The 17220-nt window shown below is 46.3% G+C and overlaps 1 protein-coding gene across 1 annotated transcript in view; it reads left to right on the forward strand.

Annotated features, from left to right (window-relative positions):
- Positions 1–12962: 12962 nt before the first annotated feature.
- The window catches only part of LOC134406118 (hydroperoxide isomerase ALOXE3-like), a 33061-nt gene continuing 28803 nt past the window's right edge, over positions 12963–17220 (forward strand). The window contains exons 1-2 of the mRNA XM_063137390.1: positions 12963–13138; positions 16756–16960. Coding sequence (XP_062993460.1) covers positions 12992–13138; positions 16756–16960 — 352 coding nt within the window. The 5' untranslated portion in view covers positions 12963–12991. The remainder of the gene's footprint in view (positions 13139–16755; positions 16961–17220) is intronic.

Consider the following 17220-nt stretch of genomic DNA (forward strand, 5'->3'; position numbering starts at 1 on the left):
TCTCAAGAATTCTCCGTGGAAGCATCGAAATGATTCGTAATTAAGCTGAAAGTTCACCCGTCACTAACTGTGATATCTCGACTGTGAATTCTTAAAAGCACTTTGGGAATAATAATAATAATAATAATAATAATAATAATAATAATAATAATAATAATAATTTTATTTCTTACCCACCTCTCCATTTTGATCAAGGCAGGGAACAACAGTAAATTATAAAATACATAATACTGAATTAAGAACATAATACACATTGTTAAAACATCCTAAAAACATTCTAAAAACATCCTAAAATTCCACCTGATAGGCCTGCCGGAAGAGATCAGTCTTGATAGCTTTCTTGAATGCTAGTAGACTGTTAAGTTGACGAGTCTCCTCCGGCAGGCCATTCCACAGTGTGGGAGCAGCAGAAGAGAAGGTCCTCTGGGTAACAGTCGTTAATCTAGTTTTTGCTAGCTGAAGTAGATTCTTCCCAGAGGACCTGAGCGTGTGGGGCGGATTGTACGGGAGAAGGCGATCCCGCAGGTAGCCTGCACCCAAACCATGTAGGGCTTTAAAGGTGATAACCAACACTTTACACTTCACCCGGAAACAAATTGGCAGCCAGTGAAGAGATTTTAAAACTGGTGTCATGTGGTCGCCCCTAGGTGTACCAGCCTGAGGTGAGCACCTTCAGGGGTTCCAAGTAGCCATTCAACCCCCTGGAGCTCTTTGGGGAATGCCCCCACACTGCCACTGCTGTGCATCACCATATTTTGGTACCAGCAGTGGCAAAAGAATCAGAATTTTAAAACTGAATTTGGCCTTTTTAGGGGGGCGGGCATCACAACTGTTGGTTGTTGCGCTGTTGTTGCCACCGTAACAAATTCAACTGGTGGGGTGCAGGGAACGTACATAATGCCCGCTGCGTGTTTCCCATCCCTGTTTTGAACAGCGTGCCCAGCTGCAACGCTCACCCGTTTCGTCGTGCGATCCCTTCTTGCGCTTTTCGCCGTCCTCGTTGTGGTTAGGGTGGGAATAAAAGGTCATGGGGTCACGCTGTATCACATACAGAATCCAAATAAGCTTTGATTAAGATCGTGGTGAGATATTTTATAGGGACGGAGCTGAGCTTGCCGTTACAGCCGGCCCATTTGGATAAGAGTCAAGTTTTCATGGCCACCCGCCACCATCAAAACAAAACCGTGCCTTTTCAGAGCATTTGGCGAGGTTCATTTTTAAACCCCCATTTTCATCATGATTAAGTCAGCCTTCTATTTTAAGGGAAGGGATTTGTACCTTTGGCACGCATAACCAGTATATAAACCCATTGGGGTGCAATCCTATGCATGTTTAGACAGGAATTCTGGGCGTTGTAAGACTTTTTTCTATCCATACATACATAGGGTTACACCCTTCATCACTCAGCATGATGATCCAGTGAGTGACCAGAAATAGAGGAACTGGGGTTGATGGCAATTGTAGTACAGAACTTTCTGGAGGGCCCCAAGTTATAGAGATAAAACTCTAGAAATAAACTATTTATTCCAGGATGACGCAGCAATCCTCCTTTCATCCTTGTTTCAATGCCGGGTGAAAACCTTTTTATTCTCTCAGACATTTTCATTTTTCAGTTTGTTTTACATCTGGCGTTTGTATTTTACATTTTGCACTGCTGCTAACTTCTGTTTGATTGTTTTTTGTTTTGTTTTGTTTTAAATATAATGTAGTTTAAAACTTTTACATTGTATTTTATCATCTGTATTTTATTGTCTTGCATTTTATGGTTTTAATTCTTCTGAACTGCCCAGAGATCTTCAGTGATTGGGTGGTATAAAAATGCAATAAAAAAATAAATCCCTGCATACACTGACACAACTCAAACAGCATCTCTGATTAGAAAATGCCGCAGACAATGATGAAAAGATACATCTGAATGTTTGTAAGCTGATTCAACTTGAATTGTTCTGTTTTCGCTGTCTTAAGAGCTCTACCTTTACAGGCACTCAAATCCATGAGTTTCCCATCACTTCTGTTCACCTTAGTAATGGGCCTGTTCAGACAACATGCTAAGCCATAATTAGGCGTGGGAAAGAGTGGAAAAAGCACCACGAATGCACTGCAAAAAACAATTGATACTTTAAACTTTACGATCAATAAGAAAAACATTGAGCAAACTTTTTTAAAGAACAAATTGGTAACGCTGAACACCGTGACCACCAAAGATATATATGTATCCCCAATGCATTAATGTATGGACTGACCTGAAGAAAGACGCAAGTTACTATAGTCTGTTTCCGGGCACAATTCAAAGTGCTGGTTATGACCTATAAAGCCCTATATGGCTTGGGTCCAGGTTATCTGAAAGACCGTATTCTCCGTTATGAGCCTGCCCGTGCTTTGAGGTCTTCTGGAGAAGCTCTTAGAATCATAGAATCATATCATAGGATTAGGGTGACCATGTGAAAAGGAGGACAGGGCTCCTGCAGCTTTAACAGTTGTATTGAAGAGGGAATTTCAGCAGGTGTCATTTGTATATAGGGAGAACCTGGTGAAATTCCCTCTTCATCACCACAGTTAAAGCTGCCCTCTTTTAAATCTGGTCACTCTAGTATAATTCCTGCACTTTAACTGTTGTGATGAAGAGGGAATTTCACCAGGTTCTCCAAATATACAAATGACACCTGCTGAAATTCCCTTTTCTATGCAACTGTTAAAGATACAGGAGCCCTGTCCTCCTTTTCATATGGTCACCCTAATAGAATAGCAGAGTTGGAAGGGGCCTACAAGGCCATTGAGTTCAACCCCCAGCTCAGTGCAGGAATCCACCCTAAAGCATCCCTGACAGATGGTTGTCCAGCTGCCTCTTGAAGGCCTCTAGGGTGGGAGAGCCCCCAACCTCCCTGGGTAACTGATTCCATTGTCGTACTGCTCTAACAGTCAGGAAGTTTTTCCTGATGTCCAGGAAAAGATGGTCTTCTTTCAATCCCACCATCTTCACAGACGTGCTTGGTGGGAACATGGGAGTGGGCCTTCTCGGTGGCTGCTCCAGTGCTCTGGAACTCTCTTCCCAGGGAAGCTAGGCTGGCTCCCTCCTTGATGGGCTTTCGGAAGCAGGCTAAAACTTGTTTGTTCTAGCAGGCGTTTGGAGAATAATCTGGCCCTCCATCTATGCTAAAGTCTTATAATTTTGTTGTGTATTTTAAACTATGTTCCCCCCCCCACGTATGTTTTAAACTTTGTAAGGCCGCCTTGAGGCCCAGCATTGAGCAAAAGACGGGATACAAATAATAATAATAATAATAATAATAATAATAATAATAATAATAATAATAATAATAATGCATACTAGTAAAAATAATGATAATAGTTAAAAGTCCTCAGCTTTTTCTTTCTCGTTTGGGTGTCCCCACCAAGAGCTGCATTACCTGAGAGAATTCCCGCTCATACTGTGGAGTCAAAGCCAGATAACGGCTGTTGGAGTTAATTAAACAGCGGCCAGCAGCCGTGATAGTGTTGTGTGTAGGGTGACCCTATGAAAAGGAGGACAGGGCTCCTGTATCTTTAACAGTTGCATAGAAAAGGGAATTTCAGCAGGTGTCATTTGTATATATGGGGAACCTGGTGAAATTCCCTCTTCATCACAACAGTTAAAGCTGCAGGAGCCTTGCCCTCTTTTAAAATTGGTCATTCTAGTATAGCTCCTGCAGCTTTAACTGTTGTGTTGAAGAGGGATTTTCACCAGGTTCTCCATATATACAAATGACCCCTGCTGAAATTCCCTTTTCTATGCAACTGTTAAAGATACAGGAGCCCTGTCCTCTTTTTTATATGGTCACCCTAGATTAGGCCATTAAACCTCTTGCAGCAAGGGGCATGTGAGCGTGTTTAAACTGTGGTTATGTAGCAGTCATGATTAGGAATGGTTCACATGACGCACTAAGCCATAAGGTTTCACCCCAAACGCTTCACCATCATGGTTTAGCGCTTGTCTGAACATGGCCAATGTATCTTCTTCAGCAATCTTGGTCTTGAAATCAACATGTCTGTTCCAAGAAGGAGTGGTTCCCCACCCTCAACACCTCCTCCCCGACTTGTGGGCCTGATCTGATCCTTTCCCCTGATCCTCCGCTTCTCTTTTCTTAAACTTGGGTGTTTCACAATGGAGAGTTCTGCTCACGAGGCAGAGCAATGGCGTGATGAGTAGTGTGACCCTATGAAAAGGAGGACAGGGCTCCTGTATCTTGAACAGTTGCATAGAAAAGGGAATTTCAGTAGGTGTCATTTGTATATATGGAGAACCTGGAGAAATTCCCTCTTCCTCCCAACAGTTAAAGCTGCACGAGCTATACTAGAGTGACCAGGTACAAAAGAGTGCAGGGCTCCTGCAGCTTTAACTGGTGATGAAGAGGAAATTTCACCAGATTCCCCATATATACAAATGACACCTGCTGAAATTCCCTTTTCAATATAACTGTTAAAGATACAGGAGCCCTGTCCTCCTTTTCATATGGTCACCCTAGTTATGAGAGACTCAGGTGGAAGCACCCCCTGATTTAGGGCGGCCACTTCCACATTGCCAAAACAGAGGGATTTCATACCCAAAGAAGAGGGCTTCAATTTGCATAACACTTGGAAAGGAAAGGAAGGAAAGGAACCTCTCGTGCAAGCACTGAGTCATTGCTGACTCTTGGAGGGACGCCAGCTTTTGCTGACGTTTTCTTGGCAGGCCTTATAGCGGGGTGGTTTGCCGTTGCCTTCCCCGGCCGTTATTACCTTTCCCCCAGCTAGCTGGGTACTCATTTTACCGACCTTGGAAGGATGGAAGGCTGAGTCGACCCCAGCCGGCTGCCTGAAACCAGCTTCTGCTGGGATCGAACTCAGTCCGTGGGGAGAGTTTCGGCTGCAGAAACTGCTGCTTTACCGCTATGCAAATATATATGTATAAATGCAAATTTAGGAATAACCATAATTTAAACAGAAATAGTACAGCTGTACTTCTATACAATCATTTACAGCAATAACAAAAATAGCTGTAATGATAGCTAATTTCCGAGTGGAGAAGGCACCTTAAAAAGAAGAAATAGGAACAGAAAACTAATACATGTAATGTAGAAGATTACAACCAGGTGACCTTCTCAGTCTGTTGCCTACATGTTCTTACCGATGGGCAGTTTCAGGGCACCTGAATTCCCTCCCTATGGTTCTTCCACCTTAAATCAGAGATGGGGGCTGCCTTGGGAGACCGTTGGAAATGTGAAGAACAAGAAGGAACCTTCTACCATATGTGGTGGTCCTGTAAAAAAAGCAAAATCTTTCTGGACCCATTTGTTAATGCAAAAAATATTAAAGACAAATCTACAAATGAAACCAGAATCATTCCTGTCGGGACTTATGGACGAGCAACTTAAGAAAAAAGGAGGAACGCTGTTTTTGTACATGACAACAGCTGCCTGACGCTTCTGTGCGCAATACTGGAAAAAGACTCAAGTACCATCAACGGAGGAATGGCTGCTGAAAGTTTTGGCGTTGGCGGAGATGGCAAAACTTACGGCGCTAGTAAGAGAAAAATCAACAACCTCGTTTGTATCGGACTGGAAACCTCTGATAGAATATTCGCAAGAGTTGGGAAAAAATGATTTATATGTTTGTGGATTCCACATATAATCTGTGGTCTTAATACACAATAGTGTGCTGCTGAAAGTGATGTAAAGTTACGGTATTTAGGGAACTGACTAGTAAGAACAGATAGCCCACATATGTCTGCCATGAAGAATGCCTTAAATGGAATATGGCCTTATATGTTTTGTATGTGTGCTTTTATAAGTTGTATTGTATTGTTTGTGGAGTTTTGTTTCATCTTTTTCTGTAGAAAAGAATAAAAATGGTAAAATTCAAAAAGAGTTGGGGGCTGTCTTCACAGGGTGCAGCTTGGGTGCGTTGTGATGTCATTTGTGACACATGACGTAATGGCCAGCATGCTTCCAACCAGCCACTTCCGCCTGGAGAAGCCGCAGTATCGAAGAGTCCTTTCAGTAAAAGTGGCTCCCAGGAACTTGCTCTGCAAGGCATCCCCATGCCTCCCCATTAAATCCTGGACATGCCTTGAAGCTGGCTGTGACATGGATGGTGCCTTCCCATATTCACTCCTTCTCCTAGCATTCCCATTGAGAAATGTTTTATGTGCTTCCTAATTGCTGCGTTAATTCAGTTCTCTGATGTAACTGCGGAGCTGCGCAGTTCCAGAGTTGCGAACAGGGAGTTGCATTAATTCAGTTCTCTGCTGTAACTGTGGAGCTGCGCAGTTCCAGAGTTGTGAACAGGGAACTGCATTAATTCAGTTCTCTGATGTAACTGCGGAGCTGCAAGGTTCCAGAGTTGCGAACAGGGAGCTGCATTAATTCAGTTCTCTGATGTAGTGTTAGTTCAAAAGCTGCACACTTAAAGAATTGGGAGCTGCGTTAATTCAATTCTCTGTTGTGGTGCTGACTCCGAAACGGGGTGGTGCAATACTTTTTGGCGTGAGGCTTATTTGTGCAGGTGGAGTGCACTCATGAGGAGCCAGTATTGTGGGTTAGTAACGAGCCTCTCTCATTGATGACGTTAGTGCTACCCCCACCTCCAGAGGTATGTTTTTTCTGGCATTTTTCTGGCATATTTTAGGGAGGGAGGGCTCCGCCATGTAACACTGATAGAGCAGAACCAATTTCAGCATACTGCGGAGAATGACAACAATACCCGCCCCTCCTATGCTCGTGAAGATGGGGCTTGGACTGGGCAGCCCATCAAATTGAGGACACCTTCAAATAGAGGAGTGCCAACTCTCCAAAATAAAGGACTGTCCTCTACAAAGTAGGACACCTGGCTAAATATCAACTGCCACCCTCCCCCCACCTTTCAGAATTCCCTGTGAAGTTAGACGCAATCCCGGGAAGAAACAGATTTTCTCAAAATCAAAATGATCAAGGGGCTGGAGCATCTCCCTTAAGAGGGAAGATTACAACAGCGGGCGTTGTTTAGTTTGGAGAAAAGGCAAGTAAGGAGGGACCTGATAAGAGATGTACAAAATGATGCACAGTGTGGAGAATGTGGATAGGGAGACATTTTCCCCCCTCTCTCATAATACTAGAACTAGGGCTGTGCACGGACCCCCCGTTCCGCCCCGCCTTGATCCGCCTAGGGTCCGCTCCGCTCCGCTGTGGAGCTCTGGCTCTGAATTGGAGCTCCGCAGTGGCAGGGGGCAGCGCCAGGTAAGGCCCCCTCCCTCCTCCCCCTTACCTGCTTCCATCCCGGCCCGCCGCCAGCTTCACTAGAGCCCGCGGCTCAACCAGGAACTGTAGGCCCCGCTTGTGGCCTACACTTCCGGGTTGAGCCGCGGTCTCTAGTGAAGCCAGCAACGGGCTGAGACGGACGCAGGTAAGACCCCCTGCCCCTTGTCCCCTTACCTGTCTCTGCCGCCATCGCAGCACAGGCGGCGGCAGGGCCAGGTAAACCCCCTTCCTCCTCCCCCTTACCTGCGTCCATCCGCGGTCCCGCGGCTGCTTCAACTGAGCCCAAGGACTCAAACAGTTTGAGTCCTTAGACTCAGTTGAAGCAGCCGCGGGGCCGCAGACAGACACAGGTAAGACCCCCCCTCCCCCTTGCCCCCTTACCTGGCACAGGCGGCGGCAGCAGGGCCAAGTAAACCCCCCTTACCATTTTTGCGGTGCTCTGGATCGAGGTGAAGGATCCACCTTCACCTCAATCCGCTCCGCAACGCTCCGCTGCTCCCCCGATCCTATTCACCTCCGCATTAAGGGGAGGCGAAGCACCCCGATCCGCTTCTGCTTCTCCGGTCTGAGGAGAAGCGGAGCACAGCCCTAACTAGACCCCAATGGGGTCATCCCATGAAGCTGATTGGTGGGAGATCCAGGACAGAGGAAAGGAAGTCTGTGATGTTACATGTCCGTCGATATGGAATCTGTTGTAAGTCAATGGTTACGTATTTCTGTTGTGTCTCTGTATTTTACGGTGAGTATTTTCAAGGGGAGAGTGAGATGAGTAGCTGGAAGAATGGTGGATTTGCGTATGTGTGATGATTGGCTGAATGTATGAAGGAGGTGAAGGAGGTGAAGGAGCCCAGTATGAACTGGGCTGGGCTGTACTGTGTGAGTCAGACAGGGATTGGAGTTAGAGAGAGATTGGATGAGTAGTGATTGATGGAGGGTGTGGTTCGGAGACAAACATTAATAGAATCTTTGAGCATTACTTATTTACTATTCAGAAGTCATTGCTGTAATTAATAAAGTTTTGTTTATTTATACAATTCCTATGCCTTTTTCTCTTGGCTATGCAAAGGGGCAGTAATAAAAGAAAACTATCCAAATGAAAATATAAACAAGTGTGTCCTCACAGCTCGAGGACAGAGTCAAGGGTTGGACCGGAGCCTTAAAGGTCCTGGTGACTGCGTGACTGTGTGTAGGGAAGGTGTTTCGTGCTGGGGTGAGAAAGGCCTTAGAGAAGGGGAATTCCCACTGGAATAGGTGGGAACGCCACAATGGACTTCTTCACACAACATATAGTCAAACTATGGAATTGGCTAACACAAGGCGTAGTGATGCAATGGCTACTAGTCATGGTGGGCATATCATACCTCCACTATCAGTATCAGAGGAAGAATACCTAGTTCTAGTATTATGAGAGAAGAGAAGATTGAGGGGAGACATGAGAGCACTCTTCAAATACCTAAAAGGTTGTCACACAGAGGAGGGCCAGGATCTCTTCTCGATCCTCCCAGAGTGCAGGACACGGAATAAGGGGCTCAAGTAACAGGAAGCCAGATTCCAGCTGGACATCAGGAAAAACCTCCTGACTGTTAGAGCAGTACGACAATGGAATCAGTTACCTAGGGAGGTGGTGGGCTCTCCCACACTAGAGGCCTTCAAGAGGCAGCTGGACAACCATCTGTCAGGGATGCTTTAAGGTGGATTCCTGCATTGAGGAGGGGGTTGGACTCGATGGCCTTGTAGGCCCCTTCCAACTCTGCTATTCTATGATTCTATGCACACGAGCTGCTGGGGAACATGGGTGCTGTTGTACTTGTGTCTTGGTTGTGTGCTTCCTGGGCAGCCATTGTGTGAATCGAATGCTGGAAGACCCTTCGTATGTTATGTTTCGTCTCTTCGGGTGGGGGTGCACCTGGGAACTATCAGGATGAGTGCCTTCACTTCCAAATTCACCACCACATCACTGGACGGAGGGCTTCTAGCGCCACCGTTCAAACGAGATTGTGCAGCTCTTCCGACTTTTCCTCCATAATAGATTTTGTAGCGGTAAGAAAAAAGACAGAAGACACGGGATGGTTACAAACAGAAGATGGCACGTGCCCACCCACCACCCCCATGAAATTTATTTATTATGTATTGCATTTATATTCTACTTTTTTTCCTCCAAGGAACCCAGAGGACCTTTTCTTCTGCCGTTCCCAGTTTGTGGAATGACCTGCCGGGAGAGATTCGTCAACTTAACAGTGTTCCGGAATTTAAGAAAGCCATAAAGACTGATCTCTTCCGGCAGGCCTACCCAGTGGAATTTTAAGATGCCTTTTTAATAATGTGCTGCTTTTCATAATGCATTAGTTTTAAATGTTTTAATTAGTTATATGTATTTTATGGTGTTTGCATTTGCGTTGTACCCCGCCTCGATCCAGAGGGAGAGGCGGGTAATCAATAAATTATTATTATTATTATTATTATTATTATTATTATTATTATTATTATTATTCTCTCTGGCATTCCTTCGTCTCACATCAGTCCGCTGGTCTCTGTCCACCACTCTGCCGCTAAGATCATCTTCTTGGCCCGCCGCTCTGACCATGTCACTCCACTTCTGAAATCTCTTCATTGGCTTCCAATTCACTCCAGAATCCAATATAAACTTCTCCTGCTGACCTTCAAAGCTCTTCACGGTCTAGCTCCTGCCTATCTCTCCTCTCTCATCTCACACTATCGCCCCGCTCGTGCTCTCCGCTCCTCTGATGCCATGCTTCTCGCCTGCCCAAGGACCTCCACTTCCCTTACTCGGCTTCGTCCTTTTTCTTCTGCTGCCCCTTACGCCTGGAACGCTCTTCCAGAACACTTGAGAACTACAAACTCAATCACTGCTTTTAAAACTCAGCTAAAAACTTTTCTTTTCCCTATAGCCTTCAAATATTGAGTTTGTTCTGACTCTATACTGTTAGCTTCTCCCTACCCGGTGCCTGTTTACACTTCCCTGTGCCTGTTTGCATTCTCCTTCCCTCTTTATTGTTTACTACAACTTATTAGATTGTAAGCCTATGCGGCAGGGTCTTGCTATTTACTGTGTTATCTGTACAGCACCATGTACATTGATGGTGCTATATAAATAAATTATTATTATTATTATTATTATTATTATTATTATTATTATTATTATTATTATTATTGCAGTGTACACAATCCTCCTCCTCTCCATTTTATCCTCACAACAACAACACTGTGAGGTAGGTTGGGCTAAGAGTCTGTGACTGGCCCAAAGTCACCCAGTGGGTTTCCATGGATGTGTGGGGACTAGAACCCGGCTCTCTGGACCCCCTGTCCAACACTTTAGCCACTACACCACACTGGCTGTGCTGTGAATAAGGCAGGTTGATGGCCGGACAAAAGCCTTCTTTGGAAACACCCCTTGTTTTCCGCCTCTTCTGTGCTTTGCCTCCATGTCTCATTTTCCCAGGTGCAACAGGGCAAATGAAGACAGCGACAGACCTGCGTCCCCAATCCAGTCATCCACGTGCCTCCGTTTGCACAACTTCGTGGTTCTGTGGGTGCAACCGGTTATCTTCTGAATATTTTTGCATTTAGCAATCAAAAATTGCAACATAAAATTGCTGTCTCACCGTGCTTTGAGATCAGTGGAGGTGGGGGTGTGGAGTTTTTTCTTTGAAGCATCTGATGAACAATGAAAGGGTGATATTTTCAGGAGACAGAGAAAAAATACATTTTGCTTTCATTATCAAATAAACAAACTTTAAATTAAAAAAAAAAAGCTTTCTGGTGAGGATGTAATAACTCAGGCTTCCTTGTCCTGGTGCTGTCCAGATGCTGGTTGTGAATGATGGGAATTGTAGTCCTAGAGAGGATCAACTGAAGCAACCTGCTGTATTACTCTCCGAGGCCTCCAGGTGATGCCATTGCACTCCCCTGTGTGGGTGGTGGAATTTGGATTGGAGGGGTTGGAACTTGTTAGCGTTTGGGTTGAAAGGGAAATTATATTTCTTCCCAGGCAAATGAGCAGTCAGGGGCATTGTAGCAGAGCTGGAGGCCAGAGGCCTGTAGTGGCAAATTTTCTCCACGGTTATGTAGTGGGAATTTGTGAAACAAAGGCACTCACCACGACAGCTTTCTTTTGTATATATGGAGAACCTGGAGAAATCCCCTCTTCATCACAACAGTTAAAGCTGCAGGTGCCCTGCCCTCTTTTAAATCTGGTCACTCTAGTATAGCTCCTGCTCTTTAACTGTTGTGAGGAAGAGGGAATTTCACCAGGTTCTCCATATACACAAATGGCCCCTGCTGAAATTCCCTTTTCTATGCAACTGTTAAAGAGACAGGAGCCCTGTCCTCCTTTTCATAGGGTCACCCTACCGTAGCTACACCCTCAAGAAGAGTCCAAGAATGCAGGCAGCCCCTTCGATCCATATCAACAAACTAGTCCTAGCAGTTCTCACCTTTTGAAAAGCTAATGAGATTTAATTGGCTATTCAAGAACACCCAGCCGCCCACAAAATACTTTGCATGATATCTGGGAGAGCGCAGAGCGCTATTTTCTTATTTGAAGGACTGCCTCCTCCCATATGTAGGGTGACCCTCTGGAAAAGAGGACAGGACTTCTAAGTAATTTTAACAGTTGTATTGAAAAGGGAATTTCAGCAGGCGTCATTTGTAGGCATGCAGCACCTGGTGAAATCCTCTCTTCATCACAACAGTTCAAGCTGCAGGAGCCCTGCTCTCTTTTGAATCTGGTCACTCTAGGGCAGTGGTTCCCAAAGTGGGCAGTACCACCCCCTTGGGAGAGGTGGGATTGCATAGGGGGTGTTAAGTGGCAAGGGGGCGGCAGGGGGGCGCTCAAGGTGGCCTTTTCCAAGAAGCACCTCTCCAGAAGGTCTTAAAACCCAGGGACATTTTTATGGGAGAAGGTAGTTTGGTCCCAAGCCATATAGGGGAAGAATCCACACATGTATTAATACCGTTTAAGAAGAGTCCTTTTAGCGGTGAATTGAAATGTTTTAAAAGCACCAAAACGCTAATGAAGAGACATATCCTGCTTGATGTGCCCCGCCACGCCGGCTGCAAAACAGAGGCGTTCGCTCTCTTTTCCCTCCCTCCCTTGGCAAGCCTGCAGCGGGTGCTTCGGATTTTGAATAAATATTCAATTAATTGTTACTATTTTGAATTTTATTGTTATTAACTTTCTTAGTGGGTCGTTGAAAACCGCTATTCTGAATAATGATTGTTATAGTGTAGGGTAGCAGGCACTGGGCATGAGTTTGTGGAACCAAGGGGGTGGTTACCTGAAAAAGTTTGGGAACCACTGCTCTAGGGCAATATGGCGCCAACAAGGTGCAGCAGATGTCCTGGAGGTTGATTATGTAAAAAGACCCACAAACTTCCGCGAGTGACCAGTGCAATAAAGTCGCTCATGTAAAAACACCCCCTGATACGTTTGCCAGTGTGGTTTCTGCACGGGATGGCTGATGCAGAACCTGCAGAGCTAAGCCTCAGCTCTTTCCTGTTACATAACGTCCTTCCCATTTCACCGCACCAGCAGCCTCCAGGCCGAAATGCACATGAGAGGAGGCCAAATTGGCTGAGTTTGGTGGTGCAAGCAACTATCTTTGGGGAGGAGCAGGGAAGGTTGTCATAACCTGCCCTGAAATTGACAACATGACTCAAATCTTCTCTTCTTCCTGGCAATCAGACCTTTCTCTCTCTCTCTCTCTCTCTCCTTTTCCCAAATGGCCCTTTACAAGGTTCAGGTGGCCACCGGAGACATCTTGCTGGCAGGGACATACAGCAGCATATCCATCACCCTGATTGGGGCCCGAGGTGAAAGCCCCAAACAGCTTCTGGATCACCCCGGAAGGGATTTTATCCGTGGGGCTGTGAGTATGAAACTGAATCTCCACAGACTAAGCGAGAGATTTTCAGTGGGTGGGAAGGGGAACAGGCTCTACAGCAGCGTTCTGCAACTTGCCGCCCTAGAGATGTGTCGGACTCCAACTCCAGAGCTGCCTGTGGGATTATGAGAATTGGAGTCCAACACATCTGGAAGGCATGAGGCTGGGAGAAACTGTTCCACTGTGCTGCGTTTAGTTCTTGACGTGTATGAAACGCTGACAAACATATTCGGCCCCGGGGCTATCTCAAGCAAAGACTCCTAAACACTCAAGGAAAAAGAGAAGAAAAGCTTGCAATTATTTTCTTCCCAATCGGGCTTACGAAGCATTCACTTTTAGGAATGCTGTTATGGGTTGAGAGTTCATAGGAATGAAACCGGAGGTACCATTAACTTAGGGTGACCATATGAAAAGGAGGACAGGGCTCCTGTATCTTTAAAGTTGTATAGAAAAGGGAATTTCAGCAGGTGTCATTTGAATGCATGTAGCAGCTGGTGAAATTTTGTCTTCATCATAAGAGTTAAAGCTGCAGGAGTCCTGCCCTCTTGACCAGATACAAAAGAGAGGAGGGCTCCTGAACCTTTAACTATTGCTATGAAAAGGGAATTTCACCAGATGCTGTCTGCATACAAATGACACCTGCTGAAAATCATTTTTCTCTACAACTATTAAAGCTACAGGAGCCCTGTCCTCCTTTTCATAGGGTCACCCTAATTAACTATGGAAAGGAGGACAGGGCTCCCGTATCTTTAATAGTTCTGTAGAAAAGGGAATTACAGCAGGTGTCCTTGGTATGCACGCAGCACCTGGTGAAATCCCCTCTTCGTCACAATAGTGAAAGCTGCAGGAGCCCTGCCCTCTTTTGTATCCCCTGCAGTATGACAATGGAACCAGTTACCTAGGGAGGTTGTGGGCCTCTTCAAGAGGCAGCTGGACAGCCACCTGTCAGGGATGCTTTAGGGTGGATTCCTGCACTGAGCAGGGGGTTGGACTCGATGGCCTTGCAGGCCCCTTCCAACTCTGCTATTCTAGGATTCTAGGATTCTAGGATTCTCTCATAGTCCATAGCCAGCTTTGGCAGATGCACAAGTCAAGATGCACTAGAAAAGGAACTGAAAATCAAACTGCCAAGATTAGAAAAGGGATTAAAATTAGAACGTAAAATTGCCAGGAGCATACTCCCCCTATACAAATCTATGGTGCGACCACACTTAGAGTACTGTGTCCAGTTTCATCACCGCCAGTAATAATAATAAAAAAGATATTGTAGAGCTGGAAAAAGTAAGAAAAGAGCAATTAAAATGATCAAGGGGCTGGAGCATCTCCCCTAGGAGGGGAGGTTACAACAGCTGGGATTGTCTAGCTTGGGGGGGAAATGAGTCTAAGGGGAGACCTGAAAGACATGTACAAAAGGATGCATGGTGTAGAGAATGTGGGTAGGGAGACATTTTTCTCCCTCCCCCATAATACTGGAGCCCAGTGGGGTCATCCTACGAAACTGATTGGTGGGAGCTTCTAGACAGATCAAAGGAAGGACTTCTTCACACACTGCAGAGTTAAATTATGGAACTCACTGCCACAAGATGTAGGGATGGCCACCAATTTTGATGGCATTGAACGGGGGTTGGATAAATTCCTGGTGGAGAAAGCTATCAGTGGCTGCTATATGCTACCTCCAATATCAGAGGCATGTACACCAGTTGCTGGGGAACATGGGTGGGAAGGTGGTGTTGCACTCATGTTCTGCTTGTGGATTTCCCATCAACAGTGGGTCGGCCACTGTGTGAACAGTGATGTCCCCTTGGTCTCATCCAACATGGCTCTTCTTATGTTCTTAATTAAAAAACAACCACAACTTGAATGGTTTGCTCCCCAGACTGCACGCCCCAAGGCTGTTTCTGGGTTTATCCCCTGCTGGGAACTTAGTGCCTCTCCCCCAGAACCTTTAGTGATAATCTTTCACCTTGATCAAGGCTAGAGCAAACAACATTCCCATTGGTATTAGGAAGGAATAGAGGAACACATTTGTGAGTAGACAGGACGTAGTTCAACCTTGCAAAGAAGGCTGACGAAGCTTCTAGACCACCTGCCCCCACACCCATAAAGTAGGTTAGTCATCTAGAAGAGATGAAGATGATTTAAACTGGGGCATGCTAGGAACTGTAAGACTTTACCCCCCGGTCTCAACTTGCCTAGGATTGTGGCCTAAGAGACCTTCAGGAAAGATAGTTGTCCCTTCCTGGTCATTCAAGCACTGGCCAGGACTTGCCCGAAACCATTTTGCTGTCTGGAGAGAAGCACAAGATGGCACCTGCTCCCATTCCATGTATGAAAGCCAACTGGCATGCCCGATGAACCTCTCTTCAACACCGATGGTGGGACAACATCTTCCACTGCACCTGAAGGCAGCAGGTGAACTTAATGGGCACAAAGCAGGCTGCAGGGCACACAGGTTTTTCTTCTAACACCTTGCTGACAATTCCCCAAATCTGCCACCTGAGGCAACTGCCACCCTCTGCCTCATGTGAGGGCCGGCCCTAGCACCATGAACCTGAGGGGGCAGCGAGGAAGGGCCGTATCTGTCAGCTACAGGTACAAGGCTACCTTGTACTTAGTGGTTAGATTTATTAGGAAATAGTTTGACAATGCCAGATGTTCTTTTGCAAGCTAATCTCTGCAAGAAGTTCCCATGGGAGTAGCTTCTTCACTCCCTGTCTCTCGGCCTTGAAGCTACTGCTTCTCTGGAAACTTCAGAGTGTTTTGGAAAAGGTGGAGGTGGGTTATAACATCCCATCCTCTTGGCACGTGGGCATGGTTTACAGTGGCTTTGAAAAGGCCTTAAAGGCTGGTGCAAAGCTGAAAAAGCTTTGCTAGGTTTCATCTCTTGACGCAACGCCTGCTTTGGATTCCATCTTGGCCTTGGGACTTTGAAAGCACTCTGCACGTGGACGCTTTGCTATTTGGACTTTGGATATCTAAGAACCGTGCCATGAAAAGTAGTGAGGCTTTTCATAGACTTGGACTTGCATATGCTGAGGATTCTGTGTTTGTGCCAAGACTCAGGTGGCAAGGAGTTCCCAGTCCTTAGCAGAAGGATGAGAGTCCTGGGTCTAAGGCTTAACCTTTCCTGAAGTCGTGGTAATGGGGGCAGCTCAGTAGTGGTAGGCTGAGACTGACAGGTGCGTGACGGATCTCTCTGCCCGGCTCTAGTGGCTCAGAGCAACCTTTCCTGGGACTTCATTTTAGGAGATTGGCCATGTCCCTTTGAGGTGCCAGCGTATGCAGCATCTGGAGAAGCTCAAAGCTGCTATTGGCGTGCCCTATTCACACATCCCTTCCGAGTGTTTGCCTTAAGGATGGTTTCAGAAAAGAGAGCTTAAAGCTGTCTAACCATCGTTCAGCTTAAAGTGTGTTTTGGAGACTTAAGTTTGTCTACTGTGGGATTTCCTCAATAAAAGACGTCTCACTGATGTGAGTGTCTCGTGTCAGCTTGCCAGCACGTGTGAATGCCAGAGGGAACAGGCAAGAACACATCAGTATCTTTTGCAGTCTGTCCCACGTGGAACTTTGGAAGCCTGACGGTCCCTCCTTTGTGTGTCCAGGTGGGCGAGTACGAGGTGTTGTGTGAGCATGACCTGGGCCCCATCCTGATGATCCGACTCCACAAGGAGCCCTACCTCTTCTTCCCCAGCGACAGCTGGTTCTGCAGTTACGTCAAGGTGAAGACCCCGCAGGGCGAGACGTACCACTTCCCCTCGTACCAGTGGCTGGAGGGTTACAGCACCCTGAGCCTGCGGGAGGGCACAGGTACAGTCCCCCTGTCCTCTCCTGGGATCTGGTCTGTGAGCCGTTGGGGGAAGGGAGCCAAACCTTCGTGGGATGGCCTGCTCAGAGGTTACCATGGAGAGAGATGCAGGAGCCACTAGGGAACTTCAACGGCTTGCATCAGTGCTGGTTTGAGAAGGATAACCCAGATTACAGACAGTAGACAAACCCAGCCCACGTTGGGTCCAAATCCACACCCCAGGGTTGCCCAGGCGCCCTTTTCAAGTGGGGTGATGAATCTG

This window comes from Elgaria multicarinata, chromosome 11 (assembly GCF_023053635.1).
Source record: "Elgaria multicarinata webbii isolate HBS135686 ecotype San Diego chromosome 11, rElgMul1.1.pri, whole genome shotgun sequence".
NCBI classification, from domain to species: domain Eukaryota; kingdom Metazoa; phylum Chordata; class Lepidosauria; order Squamata; family Anguidae; genus Elgaria; species Elgaria multicarinata.